This window comes from Xyrauchen texanus, chromosome 44, assembly GCF_025860055.1.
Source record: "Xyrauchen texanus isolate HMW12.3.18 chromosome 44, RBS_HiC_50CHRs, whole genome shotgun sequence".
Lineage (NCBI taxonomy): Eukaryota > Metazoa > Chordata > Actinopteri > Cypriniformes > Catostomidae > Xyrauchen > Xyrauchen texanus.
The window spans coordinates 10485101-10503752 of NC_068319.1; the positions used below are offsets into that span (position 1 = coordinate 10485101).

The following is an 18652-nucleotide window of genomic DNA, read 5'->3' on the forward strand; positions in this document are numbered from 1 at the left end:
CACATTAGTTGTCATAGTAAAGATGCAAAGTTGCATATGTTCACCATATGTGAGTGTTTATGGATGTTTTTCATGAGGCCATCCAAATATTTATTGATGCTAAGTTTTACAGCTGTCCCATTTTTGCCCAAATGCCCTTATTTTATCCAGGATGCCTACCTGCTCTTAGAAAAAGCGAGAATCTTGAAGAGGACTCCCATCCTTAATTGAAGCGCTCAATTGTAATCAGACTGTAATTGGTGCATATTATGACAAATCTCCTGTGAATTCTACTCATAGAATGAGGCTGATAACTAATTTCCTCATATTTAAATGCTTTAAACCACTCCCACAATGGCGTGACTGGTGTCTGAATGTTCACAAAGCATTTCAAATTATTTTTGGCTCTGAGCGAAGAACGAAGAAGCACTTCGTCATGAGTATGCCGGGTCTTTGAATGTATGCTCATGCATGCCAAATTCCCCCCACTGGTTCTTATCAGGCACGGCCTCCTAATAAACCCCTTTCATGAATTGGCTGTATCACTCCACTTTCTCCTCTCCACCAATAGCTGGTGTGTGATGAGCACACTGGCACACTATGGCTGCCGTCGCATCATCCAGGTGGATGAAATGCAACTCTCCTCAATAAAGGTCAGAATGATAACACAGATGTCTATTTGTGAGTCTGCTCTTTTCAAAGTCCAGGCATAATATTTTGTGTCAGCTCTGATCAAAAAGATTTTGTCCCAGAAATTGATATCATATGGTGCGACACTATATTGTGATATTTAAACAAGCAATTGTTTGAAGACTCTTGGGGAGGAGGGGACCTTGTTCAACCAGGAAGTACAGAAAACATCTCAGAAGCACATGGAAGGTGAGTTGTCTTAAAACTTTTGGAACTCCCACTTCAGTGCTCTTTCCCAGTGTCTTTTAGTGTGATGCTTTTTATATAAAAAGGCCAAAGATAAATAACTGTATTGTCATTACTACTTTTAAATCTATGATACCATGTTGCAGTGGGTGTGTTGTTAGGATGCTGGCATAAGGGCCCGATTTTGGTGTGACACTACATCATACTGTGAGACAGGTTTTGCTTGTCACTTCATATGATCCAATTGCCACATCATATGATATGAACTGTGTTTTCATACACACATAATAAGTAGTCATTTGAGCTATCAATTAATTCTTGTATTTTATAACTAATAGCTAAGTTTAATGTGTTTTGTCCTTTTTAACAATTTTTATGTCTATCATCACATGAAAAAAGATGTATTCCTACTCAACACAGGAGAATCCATACTTACCTACTCCATGTGTCACACTTTATCCATACTTACCTACTCCATTTGTCATACTTACTCACACATGTGCTTCCCTTTTGTTTTCTCAGCTTGAGTCAGGCAGATAGATACAGTAGAAAGATGAGAAGTGCAGAAAGAACACAGAGATACAGAGAGAGATTAAACACAGATCCTGCAAGGAGAGAGGAAGTCCTGAGAAAAAGACAAACAAAGTAAACAGAAACATTAAACTTATTGGTTTAGTATGCACTCAGCTCTCAGCTCTGAAAGACACACACACACACACACACACACACACACACACACACACACACACACACACACACACACACACACACACACACACACACACACACATGTTGTGTTTCCATGTTTTATGGGGACTTTCCATAGACATAATGGTTTTATACTGTACAAACTTTATATTCTATCCCCTAAACCTAACCCTACCCCTAAACCTAACCCTCACAGAAAACTTTCTGCATTTTTACATTTTCAAAAAACATAATTTAGTATGATTTATAACCTGTTTTCCTCATGAGGACCAACAAAATGTCCCCACAAGGTCAAAAATTTCGGGTTTTACTATCCTTATGGGGACATTTGGTCCCCACAAAGTGATAAATACACGCTCTCACACACACACACACACACACACACACACAAGCCTGTATAATCCTTGTTTTAAAGACAACAATATTATGAATGTTGTCTATATTATTAGAATTAATAATTATACTTAATTACAATTAATTTCATCTAATTATTGGATGTGTATTTAAAATATTTGAATACACTGTTTTGTTTCTCTGTTAACAGATACAAAGAGAAATCAAAACATTCAGATTGAAGTCTCTTTCACCATCATGAAGAGAAAAGCTTAGACAATAATGGAGAAATGCACAGTTAAAATACAGGACAAAGAAAAGAAATCTACAAGTGGTAATGAACTTAACCCCTTCATCCCCAGAAAACTTGTTTAACCATGAAGTGGAAATCAAGCCTGACCAGTGTCAGTGCAATGTATCACACCAGAACATCATGTTTCAGCACAAAACCAGGAAAGTCCACCAACATCACCACCACCAAGCCCTTGTAGAGCAGAGGAGCTTAAGTCCGAGATAAGAAGACAGAAAAACAGAAAAAATAATCTAATGATAAAAGTCTATGAAGACTTTTCTATGAGTCAATGGCAAAACGGCAAAAAAGAATCAACTTAACAGTCAGTGAGAAACACCACTTGCCACCATGCAAAAAATCTGGGAAGGCAAAGAAATATAAAGTTTATTCCTTTCTGCTGTTGGACGAAAACAACATTCTTCTCCCAGGGAAGAAGGACACAGTAGAAAGGAAAGAGAAAAACAAAGAAGAATACTTACCAGTTCTTTAAAAGATCTCCATATAGCCTACATGCAGAAATGAGAGCGAGAACACTGCATGTCCTACAGGCAGTTTACAAGGTACAGACCTTTTTATATAGCAACGCAAAGCCAAGTGACCGCAAAACATGTGTGTGTTACCAACATGTAAATATGTGTCTCCTGATTGACAGTCTTGCAAAAAGAGGCCTGGCCCCCACAAAAAGCCTTTCTGCACTCCTGCACTCCTTTCAAGTATAACGTGCAATACAGAAGATGAAGTATGCATGCATCGCCAGTGCACAGAGTGCTGCTTTGACAAGGTGCAGCTTAGTGACCACAGTCCAACTGACACTGCAACAGTGTGATTTTTCTTAAACTGATTTTGTTTGAATGTTAAATGCATATAATACAAGTTTAAAATATAGGCTGTTTTTATTGGTACAGCCTGCCAGGAGACTGCTTTTTAACATAAATATGTCATGGATAAAACACTTGAATAATCCTGTTACAAGGTGTGCAAAAGGGTTCATGATAAAAGAGAACACACTGTCTCAGTAAAGTGTGTTTTATATTGCAAATGAATACAATTTAGCATATCATTGCTCCAACCTCACTCCTGTCCTGAAACTGCTGCGAGGCTGCAGCTGCATATCCAGTATCTAGACTGAAATGACAACACTATACGTGTACAGTCATATCTCTGCTCAGCCAACAGAGGGCAATGAAGAGCAAGGAAAGGAAAACATTTCAAGACCTGAGACCACAGAACCTTTCCTCAAAGTGAAACCACATTGTTTAGTATCATAGCATACTTCTGTACAACTCTTATTATTTCTGAATTATTTAGAATGTATACTGTGCATAGTATGCAAATTGCATAAACTAGCATACTGCAACAGGTACTGTATCTCACAATGTAATGCGCTGCACTTGACCTTCCATTTCCAGTGACACAATTTTGAAACAAGAAATATCAGCCATGATTTTTAATATCTCCTTTTTGACTCCCAATTGATTTTTTTTTTTTTTTTTTAAAAACCTGAATTTAAAATAGTAAATAATAATTTGATGATATCACGGTGAGCATTGTATTGAAATCCTTAAAACTACCTTTTATTTTGTCATTTTTATTCTTAAAAGGAATGTTCCGGAACAATACATGTTAAGCTCAATGGACAGCAATTGTGGCATAATGTTGATTACCACAAAAAAAATTATTGACTGGTCGCTTATTAACAATAAGCATAAATCTCGGTTACAGTAAGGCACTTAAAGTGCAAGTGAATGGGGCCAGTCCATAAATATTAAAATACACAATGTTTCAAAAGTACAGTCATAGGATGTAAATATTATATGTGTCAAAATTATTTTAGTATGACAAAATCCTAAATTTACCAGCTTTAGTTGTTTAGTAGTTTTTGTTTAAAGAGTTTACCAGATTACAGGGTTTACTAGTGTTACATTGTCATGACAAAGTTGAAATACTGAGCAAAAATGTACACAGTTAAGGTTAGTAAGCAAGTTTATCACACAAAAATAATGCTAACATGGTTTTTCTATCATGAAGACTTGCAGACTTGAGTGAGATTTAAGATGACATTTATTTGAGGAATATAAAACAGAAAAGTAATGTCTCTCTTTGGCAGTCCGAAGAAGTTGTACTCGGAACCGTAATATCCTGCCTGAGATAGGAGGCAGTGGCGAGGAGCCTACCCCCTTGCAAGACGGGACTCAACTAGTGGTGGTGGGGTGGTGGAGGTTGCCGGGTTAGCACACTGAAACAGCAATGGGATAGATTGTGAGCAGAATTATAAAGCAACTGCTTACATGTGATTGGCTGGGAATTACCCAGCTAATGGTGCGACGATGTACAGCTGCTAGTCTTCCTGCTAGAACTATGCTGCGCTTACATGTCTTGTGGCTAAAATATTTAATACAGTGTGCAAATTGAAATAATTGTATTTGTGGTAATCCACATTTTATGCTGTCGATTTAGCTAAACATGTTCAAGTTCACTGAAATGTTCGCTCCCTAAAAAATCCCAAAATTCACTGTAAAACCAGGGAGCTGAAGTCTTTCAAGTCGTTAGATGACGACCACAAGTGTAAAACCCAGTCCAAGCCTTATCTTATCTCTTTAAAGAGATGCTGTTGGTAATGTCTTTCATTCATAATTCCCATTAAAGTGAAACAATCTTTTAAATATTTGAGTTGTTAAAAGGTTTAAAATACACTATTTTTATGACTTTATTTATGCCATTTACCTGTTCTAATAACACTGTACCTTTGAATACCTTAGTCGAAAATGAACAATAGTGTAATTTATACAGCGATGGTGCTGATTAATAACAGTTGAGCTTGAATGCACAAGCCCGTTTACCTGTCGCAGGTGATTGAGTCTTAAGTGTCCCAATGTTCAGTGCATCAGTACCCTAACCAGTGCCCGAATTCGTGTTCATGGCATACTGATTCACAACATAGGGAGCATTTAAGCTACTGCCTCATGACTACTTCGTGCCATTCCAAAAAAACATGAGATAGGTTCCACCTTTAGTGCGTCATTGTTTTGATAAATGCTTAGCTGCACGGACAGCAGAGCAGAGAGCTGTAGTGTGAGGGATGAGAGGAGATTATTGTTTTCGGATTAAAGGACTGAACTGAATCACTGCCCCACTGAAGTCCAACCCAATAACCCTTACCACTGTTAAGCAACCACACGCACGCCACAGCAGCTCTTGATATGACAGATGCACACGCTCATCACCCAGGAATCCACCCTGCATAAGGGCACTGATCACGACCATTTCAGCAAAACATATAGCTGGATAAGAAATTGATTCAGACTGATGCAGTACTGTAGAGGTTTGCAAATCATACAGGAACCTCCAAGGTATAACTGGCCTATGTGTGCTATAAAATGCTTTTCCATTTTTTTATTTAAAGGTATCAAGGTGAAGTGTCTTTAATATGCAGAGACAACTTTACGTGAGCAATTCATAGGTTGATTTCCCTGAAAAGTGTAAATGTTGTGAAAACATTGCTCTTTTTATTTAAGCATCCTGACCAGCCCAACATTAATTATTTTTCAATATTTTTCATTCAAACAAAAAAGGAATATTGAGGCAGTTGGCAGTAATGTTGAAAACTATCACAGCTGCACACTACACATGAACACCGCCCACTTGTGTGTGTGGAGATGGTAGCACATAGTCATTTAGCAGACACTTATATCTAAAGCAACATACAGTACACTAATTACAGGGAAAGAGCCCCTGGAGCAACCTGAGAATAAGCGTTCTGCTTTAAGCAAAAACAGTGGCAGCTGACAGAGATCAACCATGGCAAGATTTAAACCTACAACCTTTCAGTTATCAGCCTAGATCTAACAACTACACCACACCTCTCCCAATTCACAGTACATACATCAATTATTATGTTTAAGGGATGTAGCCCATACAAACAAATAATGACTGATTGACTGAATACATAGGGTGACATCACACAAAATACTCTGGGAGAAAGCAGATCAGAGCTATAAAGCATGCATAATAAAACTCTGATCTTACCTTGACAACAAAGCCCTTGGAAATCAAATTTCAGATGCATTACACTGAAGTACTGTAAGTACGAGAGACATACTACAGTCAACTCATAAAGAGATGCTCATATTTCAGTCTCATTATGGCATTGCCTTCAGTCCACATTTAGCTCAAACTGCTCCCAGTGGCAGAGCTGCTTTATCAAAGTGCTCTGCATGACAGGCACCAGGCCCAGTTTTTGATGGAATGGGGTATTCTTGGATCCGACTTACAGTACAGCTGCTAACACTTAGTCTGCAGTCAGGCAAAAAAGGTCAGGTAAAGATTTGAAAAAGATTGAGAAAAAGAGAGACGCTCTATTCCAAATCCAAGTAAGCTGCCTACGAAGGCAGCATTTGCAGGCATTAAAGGAGCAATCCAGAGGTGTAGGTTGTTCCAAAAGGTGGACATTTTTTTGCCATGTCCAAACTAATATGTTTTCGCTAAAAACACATTAATTCCACGAGTTTAATACTAAAAAAGTAGCGATAAAAATGGCTCAGTTAAATAAAAAAAATACTATTTTATGCTATGCATTTTAAAAAGGAATATTTCAGGTAAAGTACATGTTAAGCTCAATCGATTAATAGTTTTTTAATGAGTCAATAGTTTTGACTCATCCCTCCTTTTCTTTAAAAAATTAAATCAAATAAAAAATCGAGGTTGCAGTGAGGCACTTACAATGGAAGTGAATGGGGCCAATCTATAAACATTAAAATACTCACTATTTCAAAAGTATAGTAGCAAGATGTAAACAATACAGTGTGTATTTACAGTATGTGATAAAATCTCTTACTAACCTTTTCTTATATAGAAATATATAGACGTTATATAGAATTTTTCAACTTAGTTTCAACTTAACGCTGTGAACCCTAGTACGACTGTAAAAACAATAATTTGAACATCTTTAAAGTTAAATTTATATACAAGTTTGAATAGAATAATTAATGTAAGTGCCTTATCAAATTCTACGCTTCACATTTCTGTGTTTAAACCCTCCAAATAATTTGCCTTGTTCACTTGGATTTTAAGAGTCTCACTATAACCTTGATTTTTTAAATATATTAGAGTCTAAATACAGTTTTGTGGTTATCAACATTTTCCACAAATGCTGTCGACTGAGCTTAATTTATTGAACCTGGAATATTCCTCTAAGCTTATTAGAATATCACACTGTTAGCTTAGCAACAAGCTAACATCAAACTCCTTTGAATTCAATTGAAGATATGTCTCAAATGAGTGCTTTTTGTGTTCAATCACTTATGAGGTTTCATGATAGTTATGATGCTGCCTTAGAATGTAGCTGTCTACAGTATGTAGGCAGTAGGCAGCAAAGTAGCGCACTAAATTTTAAAACTGAGCTAGAGAGAATTTACATCTTAGCATCTAAATTGTCTGCATTTTCATGTCTAAACAGTGCTTTAGCATCTCAAGAGGAATGCTGATCTATTCCCTCAACATTTAGATAACTGATCTAATTTAAAACAAACCACTGCTATGTCGAATATAAGTCAAACATGCAAGACTGATTCGAGCAGCTTTGGTAAAATGGAAGGCCAACTCACTTAGAAAGTCTGGGATGTAAATAATGTAAAATCAATAATCTTGTCTAAACCGTTCCCCTGTTGAGGTGTTGAATATGTATGTGTCCACATGCCAAAGTCATGACTGGACAAGCCCATGATTTCACAAGAACTCTCCAGCCATCCAGACCTCCACAAGCCGAATGACAGTGTAACCAGCATATAGTCCAAGCATTTACTAATACAGCGTGTCTGAGAATTTGTGTACGTGCATGTGCAGATTTCAAGCAAAATTAAAAGCTGCCACACACTGCAGGTATAAATATTTCTATTGACATCTAAAACATTTTATTGTCAAACCAAAGCTTGCTGTAAACATCATTAGTGTTATTAGACATATTTAAATGTTTATATGTTTCTTAGTCATAAGTTTAATTAATAAATGGTCAATACAAACCAAATAGTTAGAGCTTCAAGCATGTAGAACAGAGGAATAAACCAATTTAGAACAAGTGCTGCATGCACAAACATATGCAGGTCATGTGTTTTTCTATCATAAGCTTAAAATATAAAAGGGTTATTCATTATTCATACTTTGGATTTGGGACTGGTTTTGCACAGGCTGTTCTCAAGTGCTAAAATCTCAAAGACTCTTTACATCTACAACACAAGGAAACTTTGTCCTCTTGCCTGTATTACCACTGAAAACAGAGGATCAGCTTAGCACGTCAGAGTTGAGTGCAAAGTGCTTCAAATTCACACAAACAGATGTAAGACAAATGAGACAAATCAAATCAGAACAAAATATTTTGTAACAAATGCCCACAAAGCTCCAACTGTCTTAAGGGTCACTAACAATTCAAAAACAAGAATGACCCGTAAGTAAGAAATATCACAAATGAGATTTTATGTCTCAGTTGTTTCTCCAAGACCATGAGATTAAAAAGAGAGTGAATGGAGACTTATGCTTGAGTTTCCTGATTCCCTGATGATACTCCTGAGAACAAGACACCAGTAACTTAAAGAGAAACAAGTGAAATAAGTTTAAACAATTAGACATATGTGAGAATTCCATTAATGTATGTAAAAGCAACATCTAACTAATCAATGAGATTTTCCTCTGGATAACTCTAAAGGAAACTTCATAACTAAAGTAATCTCACATGTCTTATTTAATGTTTCACAAGAGATATCAAGTCTGTGTCCAAATGTGCTCAGATTTACCAAGATACCAAATTCTGCAATCACAAGTCAGAGATTTCAATATGAACTCAAATATTTCTCATCAAATTCTCTCTAATCCAAATGATCTGGGCTATGCTATCCACATAGTTCTATAGTCTTAATATATGTCAAAAATTGTCTCATTTCTATTTTTATTTCACCTCAAGAATTTTAAAAGAAAAACATCTGAGACAAAGTTGATACTTTAAACATGACCCAAATCCATAGAAAGAGGAAAAGAAAGACATGCAATCTGTCTAAACCTGAAGACAGGTAAACAAGGGTAGTTTCAACAAAAAAGTTAACCAGAGCACCTCTCATACCTTGGGATATCTTCCTCAGCAGCTGTTGCCTAGCAATGATACGAGCCAGGCGTAGTCCAGATCGCCTGTGGTGACTATTCAGTCTGAGGTATATATCTTGAGTTTCTGGTGTCATGCTTCCCAAACACTCACTGTCCATACATTCGTCTGAGACATCAGTCAGCATTGTGTCCATATCTCAACTGTCCAAAATGCTTCCCTCTGACTTATCAATCAGTCACTCCCTAAACTCACGCACAAACACAGTATGCAGTGAGCATTCCAGTGTTAACTTCTACAGTATTGAAAGTTGTCTAATAATGTGCACTACCAAGCGGTGATCCTTTCCTATGTATTACAGTAGGTGTCATACACTCACTGATCTCTGTCAAATATGCAGACACAAACATAACTAGGCAAGTCAGTTCTGACTTGAGTTCACATTTTCATCTGAACCACCCACTTAATGGTCATGTGACCAGAAAAGGAGCCAATTGGGATGCATTGTGTGGGATGCATTGTGCAACCAACTGAACTGTAGCCAAAAACCTGCCTCAGTGATTTTTGAGTATGTTTCAAGTATTGAAGTATAGACTGTGTATGTGTGGCTTTTCTCAGCCAAAAAAGAGAAAATAACCACCTGAAAGTAACTGCTGTTCATAATGGTATGCATGTATATATAAAAAAGAAACCACGAAAACTACTCTCAAAACATAAGGTTAAAATTAAAAACACATAAGATGTGAGTTGGTGACATCATGAACCCCCTGAACAGACAATACGACACTGAGAGCATTAGATATTCTTATGATGTCTTATAAACACTAGAGAAATTTGATGAAAGAATCTTTTGAAAACATGTCCGACACATTTCACCCTAAAATTCCCATTACCTTCAAAGGTGATATCCCATTCATTTTTTAATTTTTTTATCAGCATAAAGGCAATATAGTTTGCAATTTTAAAATTATCTTTATTTTGTCACATTGAAAATGTATTTTTTTCCTTTATGAAAATTGGGAGGGAGAAATGTCCTTATTAGTCATGAAAATAAAGTCACGATGCGAGAAATCTTAAAGATTCGAAATATAGAAAAACTTTATGTAATCACTTTATGTAAACCGGTATATCGGTTTTACTGTTTAATTGGTGCCGATAGTTGCTTTTTGGAACAATCGGTTACCTGCAAAAATCTATCCAGATCGTTTTTTTATTCGTCCTATGTGAAGGATTCTACAGTTTGAATGACCTGATTCTACACTATAACAGCTGCCTCTGGAAGTGAAATAAAAACAATCACTAACACCTCATGGGGATTTGATGTATCTAAATCTTTCATCATTGTCAATATTTATCCATATTTATATCCTCACTTTAATGCATATTTTGTTATTTTGATTAGATAATCAAGTGTTCTAAATTAAAGAGAGGGCGTTCAAAGATAAATGCGACTACACATAAATGTGCCCCGTCAGCAAATATATCGTGTTTCCAACTTCATATCTTGTGATTGATAATAAACTTTATTCCCCATTAAACTGCCTCTGGTGCAATATTTTTACAAAACCCTTTATCTGGTAAATATACAGGCTATAAATAGCTTGGTTAATACTTAATATAGAGCATTGTAACAGAGCTAAGTCTCTGTCATTTCAAAATAAGAGTCCCTTTATTCACCAAATGTTTTCTGGTTATTATTGGGATTTTGGTTGCACAAATAAATTACATCTGAGATTGTATTAATAGCCTCTATGTCTGGCCCTGAAAGAATAACATCCTATCAATAGTGTTTTAAAAACTATCAGGTAATTAATTGGTTATTGGCCTTTTCCACCACTTTAGTTATCGGTATTGGCAAAATCCACTACCGGTCGACCTCTCATCAAAATATAACTTGTGACACATTCTTGACAGGTTTAATGAGATTCATCCAATTAGCTTGTCACAAATTGCTATTATTTTTTTTTTTGACCAGAAGCTAACAGAGCACTGACCTGTTTTCTTCCCAACTCTTTCTGCCCCCACTCAGTGCTGCTCAGATCTAATTGGTCTTGGGAGATTCCTGTAGGGTGCTCAGGGCTTTACTTTAATTCCTCAGAATAGACCTGGCTCTTCTGAGCTCTCCACCAGAAGAAGCACGAGAGCAAGCATCATATGCACCCAGCAGAGCCCCAGGGGATCAACAGTTCCAAACAGTCCGTATTCAACTGAACCATAAAGATAATATTTGAAATGCAAAAAAAAAAAAAAACATGTATTGTATTTCCCCAGCTTAAATGTTTGATGTATTTTTGGCATGCATGGACAAGCCAGAAAAGATGCTGCTAAAACATATCACCATTACAGCATGCATTTATATTATTGATTTATTTATTTGTATAGTGCTTTTCACAATACATATTTTCCCAAAGCAGCTTTACAAAGAATAATGCCTTACAACCCTCAGTAAGCAAGCCAAAGGCGACAATGGAAAGGAAAACTTACTAAGATGTTTAGTTTGGATGAGGAAGAATCCTTGGAAGGAACCAGACTCAGCAAGGGGAGCCATCAACCTCCAGCTAGCACATATTTAAACAAATGTATACAATCCAAGGAGGTCTACAATACCTGGAGAGAGCTATCCATTTCCATTTCCATTCATCTCAAAGGCAGTTGCTCGGTGGGGGCACTTACCCCAGAGGTATGTGTTTTAAATTCTGCCATCTTTGCTTCTGGGCACTCAATTTTGGCCATAGAATTTGTTGAGCCAATCACCTGAGCTGTAAATGCCATGTGACTAATCACTGTGAAGCTGCAGAACAATTACATCATGACAAAACTGATTGGCTGATGGCATCACAACATGCACAGTCCCAAGCCAATCACTAATGAAAAGTAGGTCTATAATCCAGCCACAGAATATAATATTATTGAATCATCAATTTAATTTTTAAAGAAATATTATGAGAAATTATATTAAGAATTGACTCTACCCTAGGGATGATAGGAGGAATACAGATGTACATGTCAGAGACAGGTACTGCTTTGAAATAACTTTTTGGATGGAGTACTTGAGGATTACTGCCCTCTGGTTTTCATGGAATGAATTTCGTTTTCAAGAAGTCATTCATTATTCGTTCAGTTCAGCTGAGGACTTCCTTCAGTCTGCTTAACCACTACAACATGAAGTCCAGCCAAGACACCTACAAAAGGGCTGTGCCAAAATTACCTAAACATGAGCATGATCCATGAAAACAAGCCCTGTGTTATCAAGAGCATTCACTCAAGTGAGCTAAATTCACTGCAGATCAACCAGAGGTGAGTTGTTCTTGGTCTAAATCAGCGAGGACACTGCTCAAGATAATCCCACACACTTTATCAGTAACTGCAATCCATATGCTCAATATCGATGAGAATCCACTCAAAAGTGGCACTAGTATGCTCACAGCACTATTAAAAATGACACTTTTAGTAAATACATCTTTACATATGGTGTTTACACAAAAGATACAAATGCTGGAATAGAAATCGAGTTATAAAGAAAGAATGAGGTTACTGGGTTGATGGGGAGAGAAGCGAGTTTCTACTCTCTCAGTGAGTCAAAATTGCTTATGAACGAACATTTTCTGTCATTTCCTCACTTAAAGCCATGGATGAGTAAACAAAGCACTGCCATTTATGTGATAATGGACCCTGTTTTACAAGATCACATTACTTTATTCCTGATGGTAGAAAACTGTGCTGTGTACTAAAGTACAGCAATTTTATACATTTAATCAAAAAATACTTTGTGTGTAGAAGAATATACAGTAGGTAAAAAATGTGAGACTGGGAATTATTCAGTAAAATACTATTATGTTGAGCTGAGATCTAATTCAAATCTAACAAAAATGTAAATTTCATACATTTGTGAAATATGATACATCTGACTGAATACATACTTTTCAGAGTGTGCAGAAAATTACAATAGGTGAAGAATGTGACATTTTGAGCTACTACAACAATACAATAGTTTTATGTTGAGCTGAGAACTGAAGTAGCCTATTTAAATTGAATTACACTCTGTGTAATATGATGGCCTACATTTGCACAAAAACATTTTAAAGTATGGAAAAATATTTTATAAAGGTAAAAATCGTGACACCATCATTTAAAGTTTTCCGCAGGAATGCAGATCATTTAATTCACTTAAGAGGCAGACATCATGTAATTGCATTACCACAAATGCGGCTGCAGGAGAAAACGATGCGAACAGAATTATATCGACCGGTGTAGCGCAGTGTCAGTGTTATTTTTTCAATTATTTATAGATATCATTAACATTCAAAACATGCCAAGTTATTAAACAGCATCCAAGAGGACAACATGGCCATGAACGTCAAAACTTGACCTTCCCAAAACATCAATGGAACCCCCATGTGCCAGGTATATGATTAAATGACGAAAAGTTGATTCTGGAGTTGGCTTGATACCGTCACTGACCTGCCAGTCGTTTGTCCCGTATATTTCTCCAGAGTAAATCCCAGGCTTTCGATGTGGAGTCGCGCAGCTGTTCGCTGATGGACCTCCGCAGCTGCAGTTTGCTCGACTTTCGCTTCGTTGTCATTGTGAATGGTGACACATATTCGCGTCGTGCCCGGGTTTCCTATACGCGTACCGTTATCCGTTATCCGCCCCGGTCGGTCGGGACTCTGGTGCCGCAGTTGTCGTCACTTCACCTGATACGCGGCGCTACGTCACCTTGCAGCAAATGAAAAGGCGAAGCTTGTTTATATTGCGCTCCGGCACGAGACTACATCGGACAGAGAATCCACTCCAGTAGGTTTCATGCTCTCATAAGCGCAATATGACAGCGGTAACAGCCGTGTGAAGTTTCCAAGCACTATGCAATGCAGAGTCCCATGGTGCTCGCTCTCTCTCTCTCTCTCTCTCTCTCTCTCTCTCTCTCTCTCCCCGCAAATGCAGTATCAACTGACAGGAAAATCTTGACAAGGAATTATTTTTTTTTTTTACATTTCTTTTAAGAAAATGCAGTACAAAACTCTGCCTTGATTGCTAGGGTGTTCTGGATGGTTGGTAGGTGATTACTTAGCTACAAGTTACTCAAGTCAAAAGACCATACCTCAAGTCTCTGTGCATCCCAAACCACAGGCTTCTGCACTATTCAACGTCATTTTGTAGTGTAATTAGTGCGAGTAGAATGTTAACACTGAAAATGCAAATAAATAAATAATTTTACATTTATGCATTTGGCAGACGCTTTTATCCGAAGAGCCCTTATTACAAGGACAATCCCCCCGGAGCAACCTGGAGTTAAGTGCCTTGCTCAAGGACACAATGGTGGTGGCTGTGGGGATCAAACCAGCGACCTTCTGATTATCAGTTTTACCAGTTATGTGGTTTAGAGTTTAGACCACTACACCACCACCAATCGGAATGCCCAATGGTCAACGGATGTAGAAAGCAAGTCCCGCCTTACAGGTAAAAGAGCCAATCACCTTTTAGATACAGACATTGAAACTTGCAAGACAGGAAATTGGCATTTTTGTCGCATAATCTGAAGTAAAGAAGCACAATTTATGATACCAGTGTCAAGTAGATAGGAGCTGTCACTGTCATGACTGAAAAAAGCTAGAGCATTCCAAAGATGGCCGACAGTGGACTGACTTACTAGAAATGCTTTTGAAGATTTCTATCAGAAAGACTCGGAACAGCATAGCATATAGTGGATGACAATTTATTGATGAACATTAAAATAATGAAGTAAAGTATTTTGCCATTATTCCCCATCTGACGGTCCAGTGAAAATCTTTTTGAACCATCAAATCCTGCCAGGGAAGACGACAGGGACGAGGAGCTTACCCCTCGCCAGATGAAGACTTGCTGGTGGTGGTGGGGAGGAGGCGATTGCCACATTCATCAAGGAAATTATGAATGTAACAATGATGTGTACCGCCGAGTGTGGAATGTTGGACACTAAATGTATTCAGAACTTGCGGCTTGCCGTACGTAGCGGAAAGTGCGGAGTTACCTGGCTACGATGCTGGTCTAACTAAACAATTGTAAATAGTGGAGAATGTAGCAATGAGCGAAGCTTCAGCAAAGAGAGCAACTTACAAATGTAAGTTCAATGCTTTACCATCACTGCACGCTGTTTAAATATGTACATTGTTTGAAATACAAGTGTTGAATTGAGGTTGGTTTATGCGCTAAAGCTAGTGGCAACACATCGCATGCTTACTTTGAAATGTTACTTCTGTCAGCTGTTAATCAAATGCTTCATTGTAGTAAAAAAACATTTAGGGTTCCATTTGGAACGATACTTCACTTTGAAAAGTCATAAAGATATACATGACTGAGTGCATAGTGTATATTGCAAGTGCATAGTGTATAGTGCGTCATTTGGGACACAGCTTAGTAATGGCTTGGAGTCTCTCATTCAAGTCAATGGGATTCTTTTGCCCATTTATCATTTGCCAGGCAAAACAAATTTGAATCTCTTAGATAGATAATAAGGAGAAAAATAAACATGATTTTTAAAATGTAGGATTATGTTTTTTAAAGTATGAACAATTGTAATAGTAATGGTGGTGGTGGCATGGTCGAGCAAAAGCACATAACTGGTAATTAGAAGGTTGCTGGTTCGATCCCCACTGCCACCACCATTGTGTCCTTGAGGAACGCACTTAACTCAAGGTTGCGCCGTGGGGATTGTCTCTGTAATAAGTGTACTGTAAGTTGCTTTGGTTAAAACATCTGCCAAATGCATAAATGTAAATGTAGTAATAGAATAATAATAACACAAATTAATTTTTTGCCATGTCAACTACTCAATTACACTTAATACACGAGGAACACATTTAAGTCTACGCTGCCATTGTGTTTTGATATTTAAGTCAATACATTTCCTTAGTCATCTCTTTAGAGTGCACATGCATATATACATTCTCTCACTCAAACATACATTCCAGTGTCTGTGGGTGTCACGCATTACATTGGCTCAGCTCCCTCTCAGAGGGGGGTGTTTCAGAGGGGAAGTTTAGAGTTGGAGATTTATGTCGGTAAGTTACAATGGTGGCATGACTGGCTTGAGGTGTGGAAAGAGAGGGAAAGTCATGAATGCAGAGCTAAAGCATTCAGTCTAATCCACACTTCCATCCTGGGTGGAACACAGTTAACCCGGATACACCGCTGTAACAGAGAGCCCGAACACATAACACACGATGCAATACAAACTGAAGGAAAAAGATTATTAATGCAAATGAACCCTCGAAATAAAACGCTGGGGTAACTCTACCCAGTGAACAGCCGACCAGGAGCCAGTTTGGCGGTGACAGGGTCTCACCTCAAGAAGAACTGTTAACATTTCTATAAACATACCAGTGAGGTGATTTATGTTATACAGATATTATGAGGACAAGTTTGTGAAATAAATACATATTTATTGTGTATAATAAAATATAATATTTATTTATTTGATAATTAAAAAACAAACAAATAAATAAATAAAGGCAATACGTAATTTGGATCAGCATGTTTGCTTGAATTTTACATTTATGTTAGGATATCAATTATTCACATTTATTTTTTATTATGAGAATGAGTAAGTAATGAATTGCACAATGAGTAATTTTCTAATTGATTATTGGGTACTGTTTTTTCTTCTTTTTATGTATGCATTTTCAAGGTTGAGCTATTTTATGTATTTTTCTGCAACTAAATGGGCTTCAAAATACCAACCGGTTCAGTTGTGTGAATATGTAACCTGTGCCTGGCCCCGTGTCACTCCATGTTAGCGTGGTTATCACACAGCTAACTGGTCATCTGTGTGTAAGACTGAATTCATACTGAGTCAACGGGGGCCCTCCGGAGACTCTAATAAATATTTATATCAGGGGCCAGAGGGCTTTAGAAGGAGTCATCGGCCTCTGCATCCTCTACTACTTTCTTACAATTATACAGAATTCAAGAATGCATCGCAAAAATTTGCCCTTCACCAGCTCCACACAACCAGGACAACCAGCCCCCAAATGTCTTTTAGAGAGTGGCCAATAACAACAGCAGACCTGTTTCGTTTTTTTATGAGCAAACATGCCATTGAGCACAGGCGTGTAATAGGATAGAATCAGGACAGACCGATGTTCACAGAATCAATGGGAAACAGGGACTTAAGAACAGCACAACTCACAGTTTTTCCACCCTTATCTTGATAATGCTCTATTTTTCCCTCCTTTTTCCATAAACTTTCAGAATATTTTACTTCACATGTTAAGGCTGCAAAACAATGTGTGGGCCTGTAACGAAACAGCTGAGCAACTAATACACAAAAATAAAATTAAAGGATAAAAGATCATGATCACAATTGAAAATACGTTTGTAATTTACTCACTGTCCTGTTGTTCCAAACCTGTATGATTTTCTTTTCTCAGTGGAACCATTTTTTTTGCCATACAATGGATGTGAATGGTGACTGAGGCTAACATAATGCTTAACATCTCCTTTTTTTGTTTCAAGGAAAAAAGAAAGTAATGTAGGCTTTATTCACATCCAATAATCCCTTTTATCTACTTCATCTTCATCTTCATCAACATTATCAATATAATATATATCCTTTTACCCAGTGGTTCTCAACCCTGTTCCTGGAGCCCCAACACTGCACATTTTGTACATCTCCCTTTTCTGACAGACCCGATTAGGTCTTGGAGTTTCCACTAATGGGCAGATGAGTAAAATCAGGCTTGCTTGAATAGGGAGATATCCAAAATGTGTAGTGTGTAACCCAAGAAAACTTAAAGTGCATTCAAGTTATACATTTTATCAGTTTATGTATTCCCTGGGAATCAAACCATTGACTTTGGCGTTGCTAGCACTACAAGTTGAGCTACAGATACAATCAACATGATAATGTTATTCTATTGCCAAGTATTTTCCCCTATTACACTTCTATTGATGTATCTGAAGAGAAAAGAGAGAGTGTGGAGTTGAGTGTGGGTAAATAATTACAGGGTTGTGGTCATTCAGTGACGACTAAAGAATGCAAGGCCACTAGGTCAGATGGACATAGTCACTGATCTAAAATTTTTTAGAGGGGCTTTTGTGCACATCGAGGGTCATCTCTGTCAAAACATGATCGAGAAAGAAATTCCCTTTGAGTTTCCTTCTGAATATCAAAGCACCTGAAACCCTGGAACTGTATATCACATGTTTTGGAAATCCCTTGGAGAAAACATCCCTTAATTCCAGACATGGCCAAAATGCTACAACAGACTTTTTCCAGCTGTCTCCTAACTTCTGTAGACCCCCTATTGCTCTGGAACCATTCCCCTCACCACGGTTTTAAAACGAGGGACATCAAGATTAAGAAAAAGCTGTGTGCCAGATGTTGCTGTTTTTATTTA

General features: G+C 37.5%; 1 protein-coding gene across 2 annotated transcripts in view; it reads right to left on the bottom strand.

The window, feature by feature from the left end:
- The window catches only part of LOC127636796 (stAR-related lipid transfer protein 13-like), a 49056-nt gene extending 34953 nt beyond the window's left edge, over window positions 1–14103 (bottom strand). The window contains exon 1 of one of the 2 annotated variants that reach the window (XM_052117533.1): window positions 13737–14103. In XM_052117533.1, coding sequence (XP_051973493.1) covers window positions 13737–13860 — 124 coding nt within the window. In that variant the 5' untranslated portion in view covers window positions 13861–14103. Of the gene's footprint in view, window positions 1–9296; window positions 9651–13736 lie in introns of those variants that run through there. The other variant, XM_052117532.1, reaches the window with a different exon arrangement.
- Window positions 14104–18652: the final 4549 nt, after the last annotated feature.